The sequence below is a fragment of the Bos indicus x Bos taurus genome, chromosome 28 (genome assembly GCF_003369695.1).
Source record: "Bos indicus x Bos taurus breed Angus x Brahman F1 hybrid chromosome 28, Bos_hybrid_MaternalHap_v2.0, whole genome shotgun sequence".
In the NCBI taxonomy this organism is placed as follows: Eukaryota; Metazoa; Chordata; class Mammalia; order Artiodactyla; family Bovidae; genus Bos; species Bos indicus x Bos taurus.
Window position 1 is genome coordinate 6,541,747 of NC_040103.1, and position 19,407 is coordinate 6,561,153.

The window sequence follows — 19,407 nt, forward strand, 5'->3', positions numbered from 1 at the left end:
CCCTCTGCTGATAGACATTTAGGTTGCTTCCATGTCCTGGCTGTTGTGAATCACATAGTTTTAATCATGGAAATCCAGTAGGATCTACCCGTAAGAATGCGACTGTGGTGAGTGGCCACCTTATTGGGTCTCTTTACAGTGAAGGGAGTGAAAAATTGAGAGGGGCCCTTTGGATTTTTCTGTTGGTGTTGGGGTAATCAGTGTTCTCCCCAGCCACAGAGAGGCCACAAAGTTCCTGTGTATCAGTTTGTTCCCTGAGTGCTCTTGTTAGGTCTTTGGATGTTACCCGGAACTGCTTTAACCACCAGTTTGTAAGATACCTTGAAGGATAGAGGGAAGATTAAAATGTGTGCAGAAGACAGAGGAGAGAATACACATCTTCTAACTAGGATGCCTGGTGGCCAGTCTGGAAGAGTGTACACATTGACAGGATAATTCAGCTAGTTCCTTCAACATGCATAGGAGAGTTTACTCTCTCTGCTTCTTGTATACTGGCAACTGTACTTTGATGTAACCCTCACAACACCTCCTGGAGGTAGGAAGTGTTATTCATATTTGACAAATGAGGAAATGAAGGCGTACAATTTTGCAGGGCCAAACAACTAGTAAGAAGCAAAGCCAGCAAGAATTTCACAGTGTAAAAAAGATATTTGTATTGTGACTCAAAGAAAATCTCAGGAAATTTAACTATATTAAAATAATGTAATTTACCCAGCTCAAATATGACATGGTTCGACTCCTTGCGACCCCGTGGACTAGCCTGCTAGGCTCCTCTGTCCACAGGATTTCCCAGGCAAGAATAATTGAAGTGGGTTGCCATTTCCTTCTCCAGGGGATCTTCGTGACCCAGGGATTAACCTGCGTCTCCTGCATTGCAGGTGGATTCTTTACGATCTGAGCCACCTGGGAAGCCCAACTATTAAATGGTGTATTTGTCCAGTTTCTTTTATGATTGGATTCTGCATAAGGTGCAAAACATAGGGTACAAATAAAATTAATAATAAACTCCAATATTCTTTTTTTTAAGTAAAGCCAGGATTCAACTTTAGGACATCATATTCCTCCGCCCATTCGCTAAGCCCTGCCTTTAGTTTCAGTTCAGTTCAGTCGCTCAATCAGTCCAATTCTTTGCGACCCCATGGACTGCAGCACACCAGACTTCCCTGTCCATCACCAACTCCCAGAGCTTGCTCAAACTCATATCCATTGAGTCAGTCATGCCATCCAACCATCTCATCCTCTGTCGTCCCCTTCTCCTCCTGCCTTCAATCTTTCCCAACATCAGGGTCTTTTCCAATGAGTCATTTCTTTGCATCAGGTGGTCAAAATATTGGAGTTTAAGCTTCAGCATCAGTCCTTCCAATGAATATTCAGGACTGATTTCCTTTAGGATTGACTGGTTTGATCTCCTTGCAGTCCAAGGGACTCTCAAGAATCTTCACTAAACCACAGTTCCAAAGCATCAATTCTTCGGCGCTCAGCTTTCTTTATGATCCAGCTCTCACATCTATACATGACTACTGAAAAAACCATGGCCTTTAGTTTACACGTGTGATATACCGTAAAGGACTTTTTGTTTGCACCTTCCTCCCTGTGTTCTCAATGTGCAAGAGCCTCTAAGTCTTTAAAGCCTGATGAAAGAGAAAAAGAAGTTTGTTCCAGGAACCTCTGCCTTTAAAAGGTACAGAGATTTTCCTATTAAGGGGAAGTGGACACCTGTGTTTTCCTTACATAAAACCTTAGGACATCACTGCTTAGTCGGATACGACTGAGTGATTAATTAACACTTTTTAGTTCTTCACTGGTAGCTCTGATGATAAAGAATCTGCCTTCAATGCAGGAGACCCTGGCTTGATCCCTGGGGGTCCCCTGAAGAAGAGAATGGTTACCCTCTCCGGTATTCTTGCCTGGCAAATCCCATGGACAGAGGAGTCTAGTGAGCTACATTCCATGGGATTGCAAGCAGTTGGACATGACTTAGGAATTAACACTTTCACACTTTTTTCAAAGGGAGGAGTAGTTTAGTCCAGCAGGTGCCCACAGCTCCCACGCCTTTCTACCATACAACAGTTTAGAACCACTGAGAGTCTGGAGTCAAAGTGAAAGTGCAAGTGACTCAATTGTGTCCAACCCTCTGCAACCCCATGGACTGGGGCCTGCCCAGGCTCCTCTGTCCATGGACTTCTCCAGGCAAGAATATTGAAGTAGGTAGCCGTTTCCTTCTCCAGGGGATCTTCCCAACTCAGGCATCGAACCCAGGTCTCCCGATTGCAGGCAGATTCTTTACTGTCTGAGCCACAGTCTGGAGTCAAGCTTGGGATCAAGTAAGACCAGTGCTGATTACCTGCAGGGCTAGGGGTTGGAAATTCAGAGCCAGGTAAATGGTGTGTTGTCTCCTTGTCATCCAGCACTTTTTCCATTACCTTTTGAGCCTGCCTTCCACAGGGCAAGGTACCCACTTGCCCTGTGGGTAAAAGAAATAGAAATCTGGATGTCTGCACAGCATCCATGCCCGGGGGAAATGCCTACACAGATTTTCAAACCCTGTTGTAAAGGCGCATGACTGGGAAGCATTTACAGTCTAAGAATTTTAAACCTCAGGGAAGTGATGGCCGCAAGATAATTATGTCAAACCTGAAGGCACACTCCAAGTGGCAGGTGCAAAAATCAGTGCTTTGGTGAATAGATCAGAAAGCCTCCTTTAACATATTGGAAGTTTTGGAAGAACCAGACTCTTGTTCTGATGCTTTCTTTGGTTTTTCTTCATCTTATTGTCTCATTGTCACAAATATCTAAGACATGGTCAAAATGAGGGAGAGAGGAAACTAACAATAATAAAAAAGACTAACTAGGGACTTCCCTTGTGGTCTAGTGGTTAAGAAACCACCTTCCAGTGAAGGGGACACACCTTCATTCCCTGGTGTAGGAAGATTCTACATGCCAAGGGGCCACTAAACCCACGTGCCACAACTACGGAAGCCCAGTCCCCCAGAGCCTGTGCGCCTCAAAAAAGAAGCCTCCACAATGAGAAGCCTGAGCACATGGCTAGAGAGGAGCCCCTGCTTGCCGCAACTGGAGAAGGCCCTCATGCAGCAACAGAGACTCAGTGCAGCCAAAAATAAATAAGTAAATAATTGAAATAAATAAAAGATCGGTAAACACGTAGTTCAAATCCCGCCTCCCTTTTGCACTTACTGTTAGGACTTTGGTAAACAATTTAATCTCAGAGTTTCTGTTTCTGGTAAAAAAGTATTAGTCACTCAGTCGTGTCTGACTCTTTGCGACCCCATGGACTATAACCCTCTAGGCCCCTCTGGCCATGGAATTCTCCAGGCAAACATACTGGATTGGGTAGCCATTCCCTTCTCCAGGAGATCTTCCTGACCTAGGGATCTTCCTGACCTGGGTCTCCTGCATTGCAGGCAGATTCTGTACCATCTAATCCACCAGGGAAGCCCTGGGTAAAATAGAAACGTACGTGCTTATCTGAAAGATCTGATATAAAGATGAAAGAAGATGATGCTTGTAAAGCAAATGCCTGGGTCAGAACATCCCAAATGTTTTACATTCATTTTCTCTTTGGAACACTCTTCCCAGGACTGCAGGGGAGATGAGAGTTAACAAGGAACAAAAAAGAGGGTATTGTAAAGATTCTGTAATTGTGTGTACTCCCTGACTCTTTCTACAGATCCCAAGCTCATCTCCTCTTTCCTGTGTCTACTGTGCTAGGTTCTTCCCGGTTTGGTTGCTAGAATAAGTTCAAACTTAGTACTGCTTGTAAGTCAGCCCGATGGGCATGCTTTCCTAGAGCTCAGCTCTGGTTTTGTTCTCCTTCTGTAGGAAGTGTCCTTTTATTGTGCTGCTCTGGCATCTTGGGGCCTTGCTGACCCTGCAGAAACTGCCCCTCTCAGGCTTAGCCAATTCCTAGATGGTAAAAGGCCCACCTGTCAGCGTGCTTTCAGATTCCAACCAGCCAATCCAGAACCTCCTTTATCAGGCTGTTGCTCTGAGATCCTGTCCCTCTGCCCTAGTGCCAGGGGGTTACTTAAGAGCTGGACGCCACACAGCTGGGCCCCATGAAAGTATGTCGACTAACCAGTCCTAAGCCTGTTTCCCCTGCCTTGTCTGCTCCCTCCTATCAGAACCCACAGTACAGGGGGCTGCTTGGAATTCTGGGAAAGCTGTACTAAAAACCCAGACTAGTCTGGTAATGATCTTGTATCGGATAATGGGCCATGTGCTCCCTTCTTCTGCCTCTGGTAACCTAACGAGGGCATGGAGTGACAGTGTTCAGCGGATGGCCACTTGAGCAAGCTGGTGTTAGGAAAGGTGTAGAGAGATTATGACCTGATGCTTTTTCACAGGAAACACGTAGAACTATGATGGTTAGTGAAAAAACTGCCCTTGGCCACTGTTTCCTGGGCAGCACTACTACAGCATGTATTTAACATGTTCCTGCAAGTTTACTGAATGATGGCTGACCAGCACGAGCAGACCTGCTAGCATCTTGACCAAGTAAGGCTCTAGCTGAGTACCAGGTGGAGCAGAAGCCAGGCTACAGCCAGGTATCCACCAACTCAGCGAGACTAGTGGAAAGGAGGAGGAACAGTTTGCAAAAGTGTCTGCAGCGTATTTATTCCTCTGAGAAATCATTTTCATGAAGCAGGGCTTCACAAGGTGATTTTGGCTGGTGAGGATGTGCAGAGGTGTGTGGGAGAAGACATTATAAGGATCTGTGTCTTAAAAATAGATTGAGGAACAAATCTGAAAATATGAAAAAGGGAATATGGAAAAGATCATGGTAAATGTGAACTTTAGAGCTAAAAAGACCATTCAAGAAATTTAAAAATTAAAATAAGCAGTGCAAGGGAAAAGAAATGAAATGGTTGGGATCACTTAGATAGAATTCATATTACTAGTGTGAGGGTAAAATGAATAAGCACATGCTTATTTTTTGTATGTTTTAAAATTTCATCAACACATAGTTGATTTGCTGTGTTGTTGTGTTAGTTTCAGTCGTGTCCGACTCTCTGCAACCCCATGGACTGCAGCACACCAGTCTTCCCTGTCCTTCACTATCTCCCAGAGTTTGCTCAAACTCATGTCCATTGAGTCAGTGATGCCATCCAACCATCTCATCCTCTGTCACCCCTTTCTCCTCCTACCCTCAGTTTTTCCCAGCATCAGGGACTTTTCCAATGAGTCAGCTCCTCACATCAGGTGGCCAAAATACAAGCTTCAAGCATCAGTCCTTCCAATGAATGTTCAGAGTGGATTTCCTTTAGGATTGACTGAAAGTTATTAATGCTTAGAAAAGAAAGCATTCATAATAAGAATCCCTAAATTGGCCAGGTGGCTCAATTAAACATTAAACATTTTTGATTGAACAGTTTGGAACAAATGGTCAATAAGAGGGTAGTAAACAGTGAAAAATTGCTTTTTGAAGCAGAGTCATCAGAAAGAAGACAATAGAACACCCATACATGCAGTATACTATTTATGACAGAAACCAGCTGTTTTTCTGGAAGTCTATGTCTATGAAGCTAAGTGATTAGAAAAATTTCAGGAACTGTTGGCTACAAACTCATAACAATAATCCTCTGGAGACCTAGAGCTGAAGAGACAGTGGGTGGTTGAAAAGACCTTGGCTTCACTGGTTTCCTTTAAAGTTTCCCAGAGCACTTTTTACAGTGTATAATTTTGATTGAAATGTTCAGCTGACATTTATATTAGCCTCTTAGGAACCGAACTCATCCTCTGGGCCAGGGGACAGCCTATCTCATTTGACCGGTGTCTCTGCCATTGTGTGTTTATTTGCAGACAGAATGCCAGATGGAGTTACCCACATCTAACAGTTAAGGGACTTCCTGGTGGTCCAGGGGTTAAGAATCCACCTTCTGATACAGAGGATGTGGGTCTGATCCTGGTTGGGGAACTAAGATCCCACAGGCCGGGAAGTGAAAAAAAGTTTTAGCAAGTAAGCAGGAATATAGGAGTTCTATTAGACCTTATTCTGTGTTTGTATCACTGATATTAGTGCCACAAAAACAGTACTTTCCAAGGTCACCACTTGTTTGTTATTTCATGTTTTCATGTCCTATTTTTCATTGATGACCATTTATCATAACGGTTCACCCATGTGGCTTCTAACTTAAATTCAAGAATCTGGGGCTCGCAGTGTGGCTTGTGCTCACATTCTCCAGGCCTTGAGGGTTTACATGCTGACCTGCCTCTTGACTCTGGCGTCACCCCTGGCTCTGCGCTCCCCTGCCATCTTTGTGTGTGGGTCACACAGTCCTTTGCCTGTCCCTCTGCTTCCAGAGTCTCATCTCATGTTCAGGTCCACAGAATCACTGGGAAAAACCCAGTGAGCTCAGGCGCCTGTCCCTCTGCTTCTAGAGTCTCATCTCATGTTCAGGTCCACAGAATCACTGGGAAAAACCCAGTGAGCTCAGGCGCCTGTCCCTCTGCTTCTAGAGTCTCATCTCATGTTCAGGTCCACAGAATCACTGGGAAAAAACCCAGTGAGCTCAGGCGGCTCACAGTCTAGTGGGAAAGAGATCTGAATAAGCTGAAGTCCAGGATTGCAAATGCAAGTCTTTTTAGGAAATATTGAGATCTCTACCAGGGTTGACTTCAAAGGTGGATATTCTTCTTGTGTAGTTTTCTTTTTTTTTTAAAGTATGTGTCAAGCTAACTTAATGGGAAATGAATATGTTGTACCATACTATAGTAAATAATGTGACTAAATGACAGTATTTTTTTTTCTGTTTTGGCCATGCCACATGGCTTGTGGGAGTTGAACCCTGGCCCTGGGCAGTGAGAACTTGGAGTCCTAACTACTGGATCGAGAGGAAAGTCCTAAGACTATTTTTAATATGGGCAGGGTAATGGTGAGCATCACTTCTCTCAAAAGTATCAGATACACATGAAGAAATTGCACATTTGTGACTTGCTGTAGTGAATAAAATAGGAGCCCACAGAGGGCCCTGATTCAGGAGGGCCCTGAAATATATAAATACGAAAACAACCAGAAGGCCCTCTATCCAGCACAGTGGGGCCCCAGATTGGATGTTAGCTAGCCTCCTGTCAGGACTATTCTAGTTAAAGTGACAGAAACCAATAGAAAGCCCAAAGATAAATCCATGCACCTACGGACACCTTATCTTTGACAAAGGAGGCAAGAATATACACTGAAGAAAAGACAATCTCTTTAACAAGTGGTGCTGGGAAAACTGGTCAACCACTTGTAAAAGAATGAAACTAGAACACTTTCTAACACCATACACAAAAACAAACTCAAAATGGATTAAAGATTTAAATGTAAGACCAAAAAATATAAAACTCCTAGAGGAAAACATAGGCAAAACACTCTCTGATATAAATCATAGCAGGATCCTCTATGACCTACCTCCCAGAGTAATGGAAATAAAAGCAAAAATAAACAAATGGGACTTAATTAAACTTAAAAGCTTTTGCACAATGAAGGAAATTATAAGCAAGGTGAAAAGACAGCCTTCAGAATGGGAGAAAATAATAGCAAATGAAGCAACTGACAAAGAATTAATCTAAAAAATACACAAGCAACTCCTACAGCTCAATTCCAGAAAAATAAGCAACCCAATCAAAAAATGGGCCAAAGAACTAAACAGACATTTCTCCAAAGAAGACGTACAGATGGCTAACAAACACATGAAAAGATGCTCAACATCATGTATTATCAGAGAAATGCAAATCAAAACCACTAGGAGGTACCATTTCACGCCAGTCAGAATGGCTGTGATCCAAAAGTCTACGAGCAATAAATGCTGGAGAGGGTGCGGAGAAAAGGGAACCCTCCTACACTGTTGGTGGGAATGCAAACTAGTACAGCCGTTATGGAGAACAGTGTGGAGATTCCTTAAAAATCTGGAAATAGAACTGCCATACAACCCAACAATCCCACTGCTGGGCATACACACCGAGGAAACCAGAATTGAAAGAGACACGTGTACCCCAATGTTCATTGAAGCACTGTTTATAATAGCCAGGACATGGAAGCAACCTAGATGTCCATCCGCAGACGAATGGATAAGAAAGCTGTGGTACATATACACAATGGAATATTACTCAGCCATTAAAAAGAATGCATTTGAATCAGTTCTAATGAGGTGGATGAAACTGGAGCGTATTATACAGAGTGAAGTAAGTCAGAAAGAAAAACAGTACAGTATACTAATGTATATATATGGAATTTAGAAAGATGATAACAATGACCCTATATGCGAGACAGCAAAAGAGACACAGATGTAAAGAACAGATTTTTGGACTATGTGGGAGAAGGCAAGGGTGGGATGATTTGAGAGAATAGCATTGAAACATGTATATTATCATATGTGAAGTAGAGCACCAGTCCAGGTTCAATGCATGAGACAGGGTGCTCAGGGCTGGTGCACTGGGACGACCCTGAGGGATGGGATGGGGAGAGAGGTGGGAGGGGAGTTCAGGATGGGGAACACATGTACACCCATGGCGGATTCATGTCAATATATGGCAAAAAACACCACGATATTGTAAAGTAATTACCCTTCAATTAAAATACATAAAATAAAGTGACAGAAGCCAATCTGGGCAACTGTCACTTGGGAAACTGCATCAGTTTGACCCCCTATCTCCTACCCTCCCCTACAGGTATAGAATCATAACAGGAAACCCAGACATGGGAATTTCATTCCAGAACCCTGTTTTTTTCTTTTTTTTTTAATTAAAAAAATTTTTTGGCATATAGTTGATTAGTTATTATGTTAGTTTCTGCTATATAGCAAAGCGAATCAATCATGCATATACATATATCCACTCTGTTTTAGATTATTTTCCCATATAGGGGGGACCCTGTTTTTTAAGTTCTTTTTTAAGCAGACCTAGCCATGCTCAATCTATTGTGCCCCAAAATTATATGAAAAATTTAAGGAACACCAAATACGTAAGGTATTGACATTTTGCTAATTAATTCCTAGTTTGTAAAAAATTTTAACATGGTTCCAAGATTTTAAAATATGAGCATTGCTATATGATTTATCTGGGGATTCAACCAACATAACGAGTAAATTATTCACCACTTCATTACAATTCACTGGGACTGAAGGTTTCCATCTGGTGCATTCAACTGTCTATCGCAAAAAAATTGCTGTGTGCTCAGTAGAGCATTGCAAGTGTAGAGACTGCAGATGAGATGTAAATTTTACATTGTACTGTCCATTAACAAAAATTATTTGTATATTATTTATTTTAACATATTTATCTATTCATTTGGATGTGCTGGGTCTTAGTTGCAGCATGAGGGATCTTTAGTTGCGGCATGTGGGATCTAGTTCCCTGACCGGGGGTTGAACCCAGTCTCTCCACTCTCTCAAGTGTGGAGTCTTAGCCACTGGACCACCAGGGGGGTCCCAGCAAAAATTATTTATGCAAACAGAAGGAGAAACTGGCTTTCAAGAAGCATTGCACTTCAATGATATTTAATCTCTTAGTGGGAACATACTACTGACCGAGATAAGGCATTACCAAAGAGAGCCATCCTAAAGTCTTGGAATGACTATCGCCAATTGCTTGGAGATGACATTTTAGTAAATTTAATAAGATTCTGATAAATAAAACTCTAATTCTGTTGTCATTTAGGAATAAAAATGATAGCCTAAAGTATTTTAAGGCTAGAAATTATTTTTTCCCCCTACTATTAGTGAAATCATGTAGTTTATTGAAACAAATGATATACAGAAGAGGTGGGCTGTGTGATATGGGAATGTTACACTTTTGGTGAAGATAATTCATAACAATGCCACCAAACAGTAATAAAATCATGGGCTTCAAGACTTTTTGGTAGTCTAACAGATTTAGCCAATCTTATGTTTTCTCTGCAAAAATGCTACCAAAGTAATCCATCCTTTACAGCCTGTGCTTGATTCCCATTGTCTCCTGGTACGTTCAGTCAGAGGTTCACTACCAAATTTGTGAATCACTTTCCAGTTGCCTTTGTTATGTTAACCACAATTTCATTATCCTATTCTATTTCCAGATCTCTGACCATTAAAATATCCTTTCTCATTAATGCCTGGCCTGGCTCCAATTGGCCCCAATCTCTGTGATGTGAACTGCTTTACTCACAAACTCTTAATTCCTCTAATTTTTTTCCTCAAAAGTAAAGCTTTCACATTTCTCATGCTTCTTTCTTTTGCATGAATATTATTCAGCAAGTTTTCTCCATCCTCCATACTACTCTCTGGAAACCCTAACTGGCTCATCTCCCTCTTTAACCGTGCCTGGAATCAACCGAAGCATTCCAGAAGCAGCTGTGTGTTCGAGGACCAGATAGATTCGGGAACTAATGCTCAGAACAGTGGTTCTCAATCCTTCTGAACGCCTGAGCTTTGGCATCTCTTTACAGAAAAATGCACACGTGTGGAGATGTTCAGTTCAGTTCAGTCACTCAGTCATGTCTGACTCTGCAATCGCAGAGACTGCAGCACGCTAGGCTTCCCTGTCCATCACCAACTCCCAGAGCTTGCTCAAACTCATATCCATTAAGTCCGTGATGCCATCTAACCATCTCCTGTGTTGTCCCCTTCTCCTACCTTCAATCTTTGCATCAGGTGGCCAAAGTATTGGAGCTGCAGCTTCATCATTAGTCCTTCCAATGAATATTCAGGATTAATTTCCTTTAGGATGGACTGGTTGGATCTCCTTGCAGCCCAAGGGACTCTCAAGAGTCTTCTCCAACACCACAGTTCCAAAGCATCAGTTCTTCAGTGCTCACCTTTCTTTATGGTCCAACTCTCCCATCCATACATGACTGCTGGAAAAACCATAGTTTTGACTATATGGACCTTTGTCAGCAAAGTAATGTCTCTGCTTTTTAAAATGCTGTCTAAGTTTGTCATAGCTTTTCTTGCAAGGAGCAAGCATCTTTTAATGTCATGGCCGCAGTCACCATCTGCAGTGATTTTGGAGCCCAAGAAAATAAAGTCTCTCACTGTTCCCATTGTTTCCCCATCTATTTGCCATAAAGTGATGGGACCAGATGCCATGATTATAGTTTTTTGAATGTTGAGTTTTAAGCCAGCTTCTTCACTCTTCTCTTTCACTTTCATTAAGAGGCTGTTTAGTTCCTCTTCACTTTCTGCCATAAGGGTGGTGGAGATGTTCAAACTGATGCAAATTTAGTAGATTCCTCAGACTCCCTATTCATCCATAACCTTCTAGGATTAACCACCCTGACTATTGTGCTGAGGTCATGCATGGGAATAACCAGAGCAGTCTCTTAGAAGCCACATAGACCAGGGCCTCACCTAGAAATTGGTAGAAAGCAGACAATCATGAGGTCTGAAGCTGAAGTTTTTTCTGAGTTCTTTCTAAGCAGGATATTATAGAAATCAGATTTGAAAACCACTTTTCAGTTATAACCCCATGAGTGGGGTTTGGTTTTGTTTTGTTTGTTTTCCCCAGAAGCCAATTTCACAAAAAAAGAAAATTCATTTAGTTGGCTTTTTCCTGAACTGACTTGTTCAGACATGTTAGTCCTTTCAGGATGAAGGCCTTGTGAAATTTTAAAAACAGTTCACTGGCTTCTCTTTTGCTAGCATTTATCAGATGAAGCATCTCTTGACTGGCTTGATTTGGGAATGTCTCAATTCTAGTAGAAAATAAAAGAGAAATATGTTGCGACCACTGGCCCTAATATGTGGATTTTGGGGAATCTGTGGCATCTTGAAACAGAAATGACAAGGGGGAGACATAGTACAGTTTCTAAATGTGCCATTTAACCAGATAATTGAACGAAATATTTGGGAAGAAGTGCTCAGCCATGTGACACAGCATCCTTTGATGTTCATTTATCTTCCTCTTCCTCTTTCTTTTTTAAAAGTATTGTTTGTTTACTTATGGCTGCGCTGGGTCTTTGTTGCACACGGGCTTTCTCTAGCCTTGCTGAGTGGGGCTGCTCTCTAGTTGCGGTGCAGGGCTTCTCATTGTGGTGCCCTCTCTTGCTGGGGAGCACGGGCCGTAGCACGCATAGGCTTCAGTCCTTGGAGCACGGGGGCTCAGGAGTTGTGGCTCTTGGGCTGTAGAGCACGAGCTCAGTAGTTGTGGCCCACAGGTTTAGCTGCTCCACAGCATATGGCATCTTTGACCAGGGATCAGAGTTGTGTCCTCTGCACTGGCAGGTGGATTCTTAACCACTGGACCACCAGGGAAGTCCTATCTTTCTCTTTTTCCTTGTCTGTACTCTCCTCGAGTCTTCCCTATCTTCCCACTGTCCCCTCATCTGCCTGGTGCTAGTGTTTTGAAAGCAAGTGTGTACTGGCTTTGGATCCTAATGAGGCTCCTTGGGTGGGAGAGTGGAAGGGGAGCAGGCTGGGGAGGGGAACACCCTCCTGGCAAAGTAGGTACCCCTGTCATGAATTTTCCCTGATGGCCCAAGACAGGGTTAGCTCCTTCACACACAGAGCTTCTACTTCAGCCTGGCAGTGAACTCAAAACAAGGCTTGATGCGTCAGGAAGAGCTGGGAAGATTTGATCCAGATCAAATGTATGGCACCCATTGTTGAATTGTACTGCAGGGACAGGATAGAGCTTTTATGTTTGCTTGTTGTTTTTGGCTGTGCTGGATGTTCATTGCATACACAGACTTCTCTAGTTGTGGCACACAGGTTTAGCTGCCTCATGGCATGTGGAATCTTAGCTACTGGTCCAGAGATTGGTCCCCTGCATTGGAATGTGCATTCTTTACCACTGGACTTCCAGGGAAGTCCCAACAGGATAGAGCCTTTGAAGCACCAATCTGAATTTTATCTGGCTTTTCTCTTGGGTGTGAGGGGCATGTGGGTGTGAACAGGAGGCATGTGGTTTGTTTTTTCTATTTTTTGGCCATGCCACAGAGCATGCAAGGTCTTGGTTCCCTAATCGGGGATCGAACCCTTGCCCCCTGCAGTGGAAGCTTGATGTCTTAACCACTGGACTGCCAGGGAAATCCCAGGTGTGTGTGATTTACGAAGGTGTTTTCTACCTCCTCTCCTTGCAGGTTACGGCCACACCGTGCCCCTGTCCGACGGGGGCAAGGCCTTCTGCATCATCTATTCCGTCATCGGCATACCTTTCACCCTTCTGTTCCTGACGGCAGTGGTCCAGCGTGTTACCATCCATGTCACCCGCAGGCCAGTCCTCTACTTCCACGTCCGCTGGGGTTTCTCCAAGCAGGCAGTGGCCATCGTCCACGCGGTCCTCCTCGGTGTGGTCACCGTGTCCTGCTTCTTCTTCATCCCGGCCGCGGTGTTCTCTGTCCTGGAGGATGACTGGAACTTCCTGGAATCCTTTTACTTTTGTTTTATCTCCCTGAGCACCATTGGCCTCGGAGATTATGTTCCCGGGGAGGGTTACAATCAAAAATTCAGAGAGCTCTACAAGATCGGGATCACATGTGAGTATCCGAGTTCACGGACTCTGTCCCAGGGCTCTGTGCTTCCACTCTCCGCCTCGCCTACTCGGTGATCAGAGGCACTCGTCAGAGCCCTAACTGCTTTCCATGGATGAATTTTCCATTTTGCCACCTTCCCATAACTTTCGTTTCATCATGATTCCCTTCAAAATTCTGTGTGAAAACGTCCTGTTATTATTGAGAGTTATTTTTCCCAGGCACAGAAAAGTACCTATCAGTTTCTTACTAGTAATGTAATAGTCATTTTATTTTATTTTTTGTAATAGTCATTTTAAATGACAGTAGAGGACTGCACCTAAGCACACACATAAGAATGCACCACACAGAATAAGTTGCTACTGAACTTTTTAAATTTTAGCAAAGTTGCTCTACTTTATTAAATATTTTAAGCTCAAGGACACCAGGGCTAGGATAGCCGGTTAAACAATCCATCACATTCTTTCATTAACCAGGAGAATCATAAAGCAATTGCTTATTTCATTTGTCCATCTGGTTCTTTTTTGAAGTTAAAATATGCTTGCCGCTTTCAGAATTTTTATATGTGTAGGAACAAAACGGTGAATACATTGTTCAATGAAGTTCTTGGTGAAAAAAAAAAAAAAAGAATTTTATACATGGAAAATAGGCATTAAAATTCAGACGTCTAGTGACATTAAACTTTGAAGCAATTTTTTAAAATCCAATATAATACCATGGAAAAGTTAGAGATCCATTCATAGAAAAGTATTTATTTTTGTGTGTTCCTCTCCTGTCCTTTCACACTGCATAAAATTACATTATACTGTACATACAGTTTCCATTTCTGCCTTCCTAAGTATTTTTCAAGACTCAGCTCATGCCACGTCTTCTTGGAAATCATAGTACATACGCAGGCAGTCAGATGTTCTGTCCTGGCTCCGTCCTATGGTCTTAATGACAACAAAATGTGCAGTTGAACTACGCGTATTTTTAGCATTTCCATTAAACCATGCTCACCCAGGACACAGCCTTCACTCGTAAGTGCCCAGTGCTTTCAACAGTGCCTGGCTACCATGCAAGTTCAATAAATACTGAATGGTTACCAGGGTGATTTCGAGTTTCCTCTATTACCATATTTATCTTTACTATCCACATATTATTTTACAAGGTGACTGTGCCATCATCTGGGGCTTCCCAGGGGGAGCTAGTGGTAAAGAATCTGTCTGCCAGTCTAGGAAACATAAGAGATGCGGATTCGATCCCTGGGTCAGGAAGATACCCTAGAGGAGGGCATTACTCCAGTATTCTGCCTGGAGAATTCCATGGACAGAGGACCCTGGTAGGCTGCAGTCCATGGGGTCACACACAGTCGGATACGACCGAAGCAACTTAGCACGCACGCATGCATACTATCCTCTAGTCCTACTTCTATTGTCAAATATTTAGATTGCTTCCAATCTAAATGTTAGGAGGCATTATAAATTACATTATGACTTGAGGCTTTCTTGATGGCTCAAATGATACAGTCTGCCTGTAGTGCATGAGACCTGGGTTTGATTCCTGGGTTGAGAAGATCCCCTGGAAAAGTGAATGGCAACCCAGTCCAGTATTATTACCTGGAGATTTCCATGGACAGAGGAGCCTAGTGGACTGCAGTCCATGGGGTCATAAGAGTCAGACACAGCTGAGCGTGCACATACAGCACAGCAAACTTACCTAAAAGCCATTTTCTCATTCTGTGTCACCACATACACCTTCACAGTGATCTGAAGACCAGGCGGGTCCTGAGGATGCTCGGTGTCCTGGGCTAGAAGATGACGGGCGGGGAAAACTGGCCCCATTCTGCACCTTTCTCTTCCCACCTTTGGTTCCATTCTGCCCTACAGGGTCCTTACATGGGGGTGTGGACACACTGCCTAGGTAATACAGCCATGTTCCATCAACATCCTCTTACAAACATTTGCCCCTGGGCCTGGGTGCATGTAGGGGTACACACCAGTGATGCAATGCCCTTTCGGGATGGTGGACCCAAGATAGAGACCCTTGCAGGTACCATCACCCCTATGGGGTGGGGACATTGTGCAGAGAATTTCCAAGTTTTAAATACATGAAACATAATCTGGAGTAAGGGTTGGCATGGGGTCCCAGAGGGCAAGCCCCACTGGCCCTGCAGAATCCTCATTCCATAGAAGAGGCATGATCAGAGTGGAAGGGCCTCTATATCCTAAGGCCCAGGTTAGGTCCATCTGCATTGGAAGGCGGATTCTTAACCATTGGACCACCAGGGAAGTCTGGGAAAACAGTACTTTTAAGTTGGTTCCAACATGTTTAAAATCAGTTTTCAGGAAAAAAAAAAAATTCATCAGAGAAAGGAACAGAAAAGTGAAAACTCTAAGAATAATAGAAGTCCCAATTTCATATCCCAGTGGTAAAATGTTTGAGGAAGATTTTCAGAAAATAAATGAACTTGGGAAGCCAGAATTGGTAGCAAAATAGGAACAAGGAAGTCATTTATGGATGCAAAGTGACAGTTTTCTTAGGCTTTAATAATATAGCATATTTTAGAAATAGCAGTGACATTGTTAGCTGAGCTAATTCACAAATCTCCTTTTCCTTTATTCATTATTTAGTCAAACTCTTCAGTGCTGACAAAAATATCCATAGGATTTCAGACAAAAGCTGTGGAATTATAGCCTATCCACAAACTAACATACCTTTGGAACATTTATTTGTTCCACCCAGTACATCCCCTATGTAGAAATCCTAAAAAAAAAAAAACACAGCAAAGTGATCTTTTACATACATGCACGCGTGTGTGTGTCCTAAGTCACTTCCATCGTGTCAGATTCTTTGTGACCCTATTGATTGTAGCCCGCTAGGCTCCTCTGTGCATGGGATTTCCCAGGCAAGAATACTGGAGTGGGTTGCCTTTCCCTCCTTCAGGGTATCTTCCCAACCCAGGGATCGAACTTACGTCTCCTGCATTGGTAGGCGGTTCTTTACCACTAGCACCACCTACATATATATACGTGTGTATACACACACATACACACTTCATTTCTATTGTGGTTTATCACAGAATATTGAATATAGTTCCCTGTGCTGTATAGTAGGACCTTGTTTATCCATCTTGTTGTATATACTAGTTTGCATCTGCGAATCCCAAACTCCCAATCCATCCCTCCCCCAACCCTCCTTCTCCCCCTTGTCAACAAGTCTGTTCTCTATATGGGTCTGTCTATGTTGTAGATAAATTCATTTGTGTCCTATTTTAGATTCCATGTATAAGTGATATATGGTATTTGTCTTTCTTGTTCTGACTTACTTCAGTTTGTGTGATAATCTCTAGGTCCATCTGTGTGGCTGCAAATGAGAGTTTCATTCTTTTTGATAGCTGAGTGGTATCCCATTGTACACATGTGCCACATCTTCTTTATCCATTCATCTGCTGATGAACATTTAGGTTGTTTCCATGTCTTGGCTATTGTGAACAGTGCTCCTATGAACACTGGAGTGCATGCAACTTTGCAAATTATAGTTTTCTCTAGATATAAGCCCAAGAGTGAGATTGCAGGGTTATATGGTAGCCCTGTTTTTAATTATTTGAGGAACCCCCATACCGTTTTCCAATTGTACCAATTTACATTCTCTCAAACAATGTAGGAGGGTTACCTTTTCTCCTCACCCTCTCCAGCACTTGTTATCTGTAGACGTTTTAATGCTGATGATTCTGACTGGTGTGAGGTGGTACCTCATTGTAGTGTAAATTTGCATTTCTCTAATAATGAGCAATGAGACGCATCTTTTCATGTGCCTGTTGGCTCTCTGTATGTCTTCTTTGGAGATATGTCTCTTTAGGTCTAGAAGGTTAAGTCCCTCTTCATTTTATTCTGGATCATCCCACTTTGAGCCATGGAATTCAAAACATGCCCAGAAATCAGAGGAGGCAATGGATGGAATCATCAGCAGAAAGGTTGTGTCGTGACCAGATCTCACTGAGTCGCTGTCATTTCTCTCACACAGGTTACCTGCTCCTTGGTCTTATTGCAATGTTGGTGGTTCTGGAAACCTTCTGTGAGCTCCACGAACTGAAGAAGTTCAGAAAAATGTTCTACGTGAAGAAGGACAAGGAAGAGGATCAAATGCACATCATAGAACACGACCAGCTGTCCTTCTCCTCCATCACGGACCAAGCGGCGGGGGTGAAGGAGGACCAGAAGCAGAACGAGCCCTTTGTGTCTCCCCAGCCACCCGCCTTGGCCGATGGCGCCTCAGACCACTAGGGTAGGGCTTTGCTGGGCCGTGCCCGGGCACGGGCTCAGGGCGGTGGGAGGAAGCTTCTCTTGTTCATTTTGATGAGGTTGTAAAAGCAGTACTTTTTGTAAAATGGAACAAAAGAAGCTTTTATTCCAGAAGACTGTCTAAAATATGAGAAAATGGCATCTGTACCTGTAATTCATATGTGACAGAATTATCGCGGCTTTACTAACAGGAGAAGAAGAATACTTGAAGCAGGGTACCATTGTGGATAGAAACAGATTTTATACTTTTCACTGGGAACTTTGGGGTTTGCATTTAAATCGTTTAGCTGATAGTTAAATAGTACATTTATATTTAAAGCAAAAAAAAAAGGCATAGAGATGTGTTTTATAAATAAGTTTATGTGTTCTGGTTTGCATGTACCCATCCAAAAATCATTATTTTTGTAGACTCTTAAGTTAAACCTGCTATTTATAATGACTAGATAACCATTAACTGTACATACAAATATAAATATGTTTATATTCTGTACATACGGTTTAGGTCACCAGTTCCTGGTATACTTCTTAACCCAAGATTGTAGAGATTTTCCCTTTTGATTTCTCTTTATACTGAAGAATCAGAAGTTGCTGCAATAAAATAAGTGGAATAACACACTTATGTGTGAATTACTTTAGTATTCTGTTACAATAAATATTTCTGCTCACTTGGAATAGCTTGATCTCAAATGTCTACAATGTTTGTAAACATTTCTCTGGAGGTAAACAGGTAACGAAGCATATGATTTTGTTAAAAAGTTAGGATACTCTATTTTGAAAGTACGTGATGATTTGCAGTCAGCTAATACTAAAGCATCGGAGAAGGCGATGGCACCCCACTCCAGTACTCTTGCCTGGAAAATCCCATGGACGGAGGAGCCTGGTGGGCTGCAGTCCATGGGGTCGCAATGAGTCGGACACGACTGAGCGACTTCACTTTCACTTTTCACTTTCATGCATTGGAGAAGGAAATGGCAACCCACTCCAGTGTTCTTGCCTGGAGAGTCCCAGGGACAGGGGAGCCTGGTGGGCTGCCGTCTCTGGGGTTGCACAGAGTCAGACACAACTCAAGTGACTTAGCAGTAGTAGTAGCAATACTAAAGCATAGCACCCAAACACAGAAGCCCCAAATGAACATATTCTGTCAGATTAGTCTGAGAGGTTTTTTTAGTTTATAAGCTGAAATAAGTAAAAATTGTAGCTGGTTGCAATCTTACACTTTAATATATCAAGAAAAGGTTCCCCCACATAGATAATATATATGCACTCCTTTGTAGAAACCATACAGGCAGCATTCAAATGCTGTACGCAATCCAAATACAGGGCGCTATTAGGATTTTTTTCCTCATCTTTTGGCTGAGGCATGCAGGCATGTTAGTTCCCTGACCTAGGATAGAACTCATGCCCCCTGCAGTGAAAGCATGGTGTCTTAACCACTGGACCACTAGGGAAGACCCTGCTAGGAATTTTAGAAGAGAAAATTAGGCCTTGTATGATAATGAATGCTCAGTGACCTGCTAACCAAGTCCCGTCTCCCATCAGAGCTGCCCAGGAGGTGGTGCTTGAAGTGTTGGTAAAAGTCAGCATTCTGCCGGTGAACAACTGAGCAGTGCCGGTGAACATCCTTGCCATGGGGCTACCTTGGCAAGCTCTCTACTGCCTCCTTAGCCATCAAACATTGTA

At 42.8% G+C, this 19,407-nt stretch overlaps 1 protein-coding gene across 1 annotated transcript in view; it reads left to right on the top strand.

The window, feature by feature from the left end:
* The window catches only part of KCNK1 (potassium two pore domain channel subfamily K member 1), a 67,832-nt gene extending 49,490 nt beyond the window's left edge, over positions 1-18,342 (top strand). The window contains exons 2-3 of the mRNA XM_027530680.1: positions 13,055-13,450; positions 17,450-18,342. Coding sequence (XP_027386481.1) covers positions 13,055-13,450; positions 17,450-17,709 — 656 coding nt within the window. The 3' untranslated portion in view covers positions 17,710-18,342. The remainder of the gene's footprint in view (positions 1-13,054; positions 13,451-17,449) is intronic.
* Positions 18,343-19,407: the final 1,065 nt, after the last annotated feature.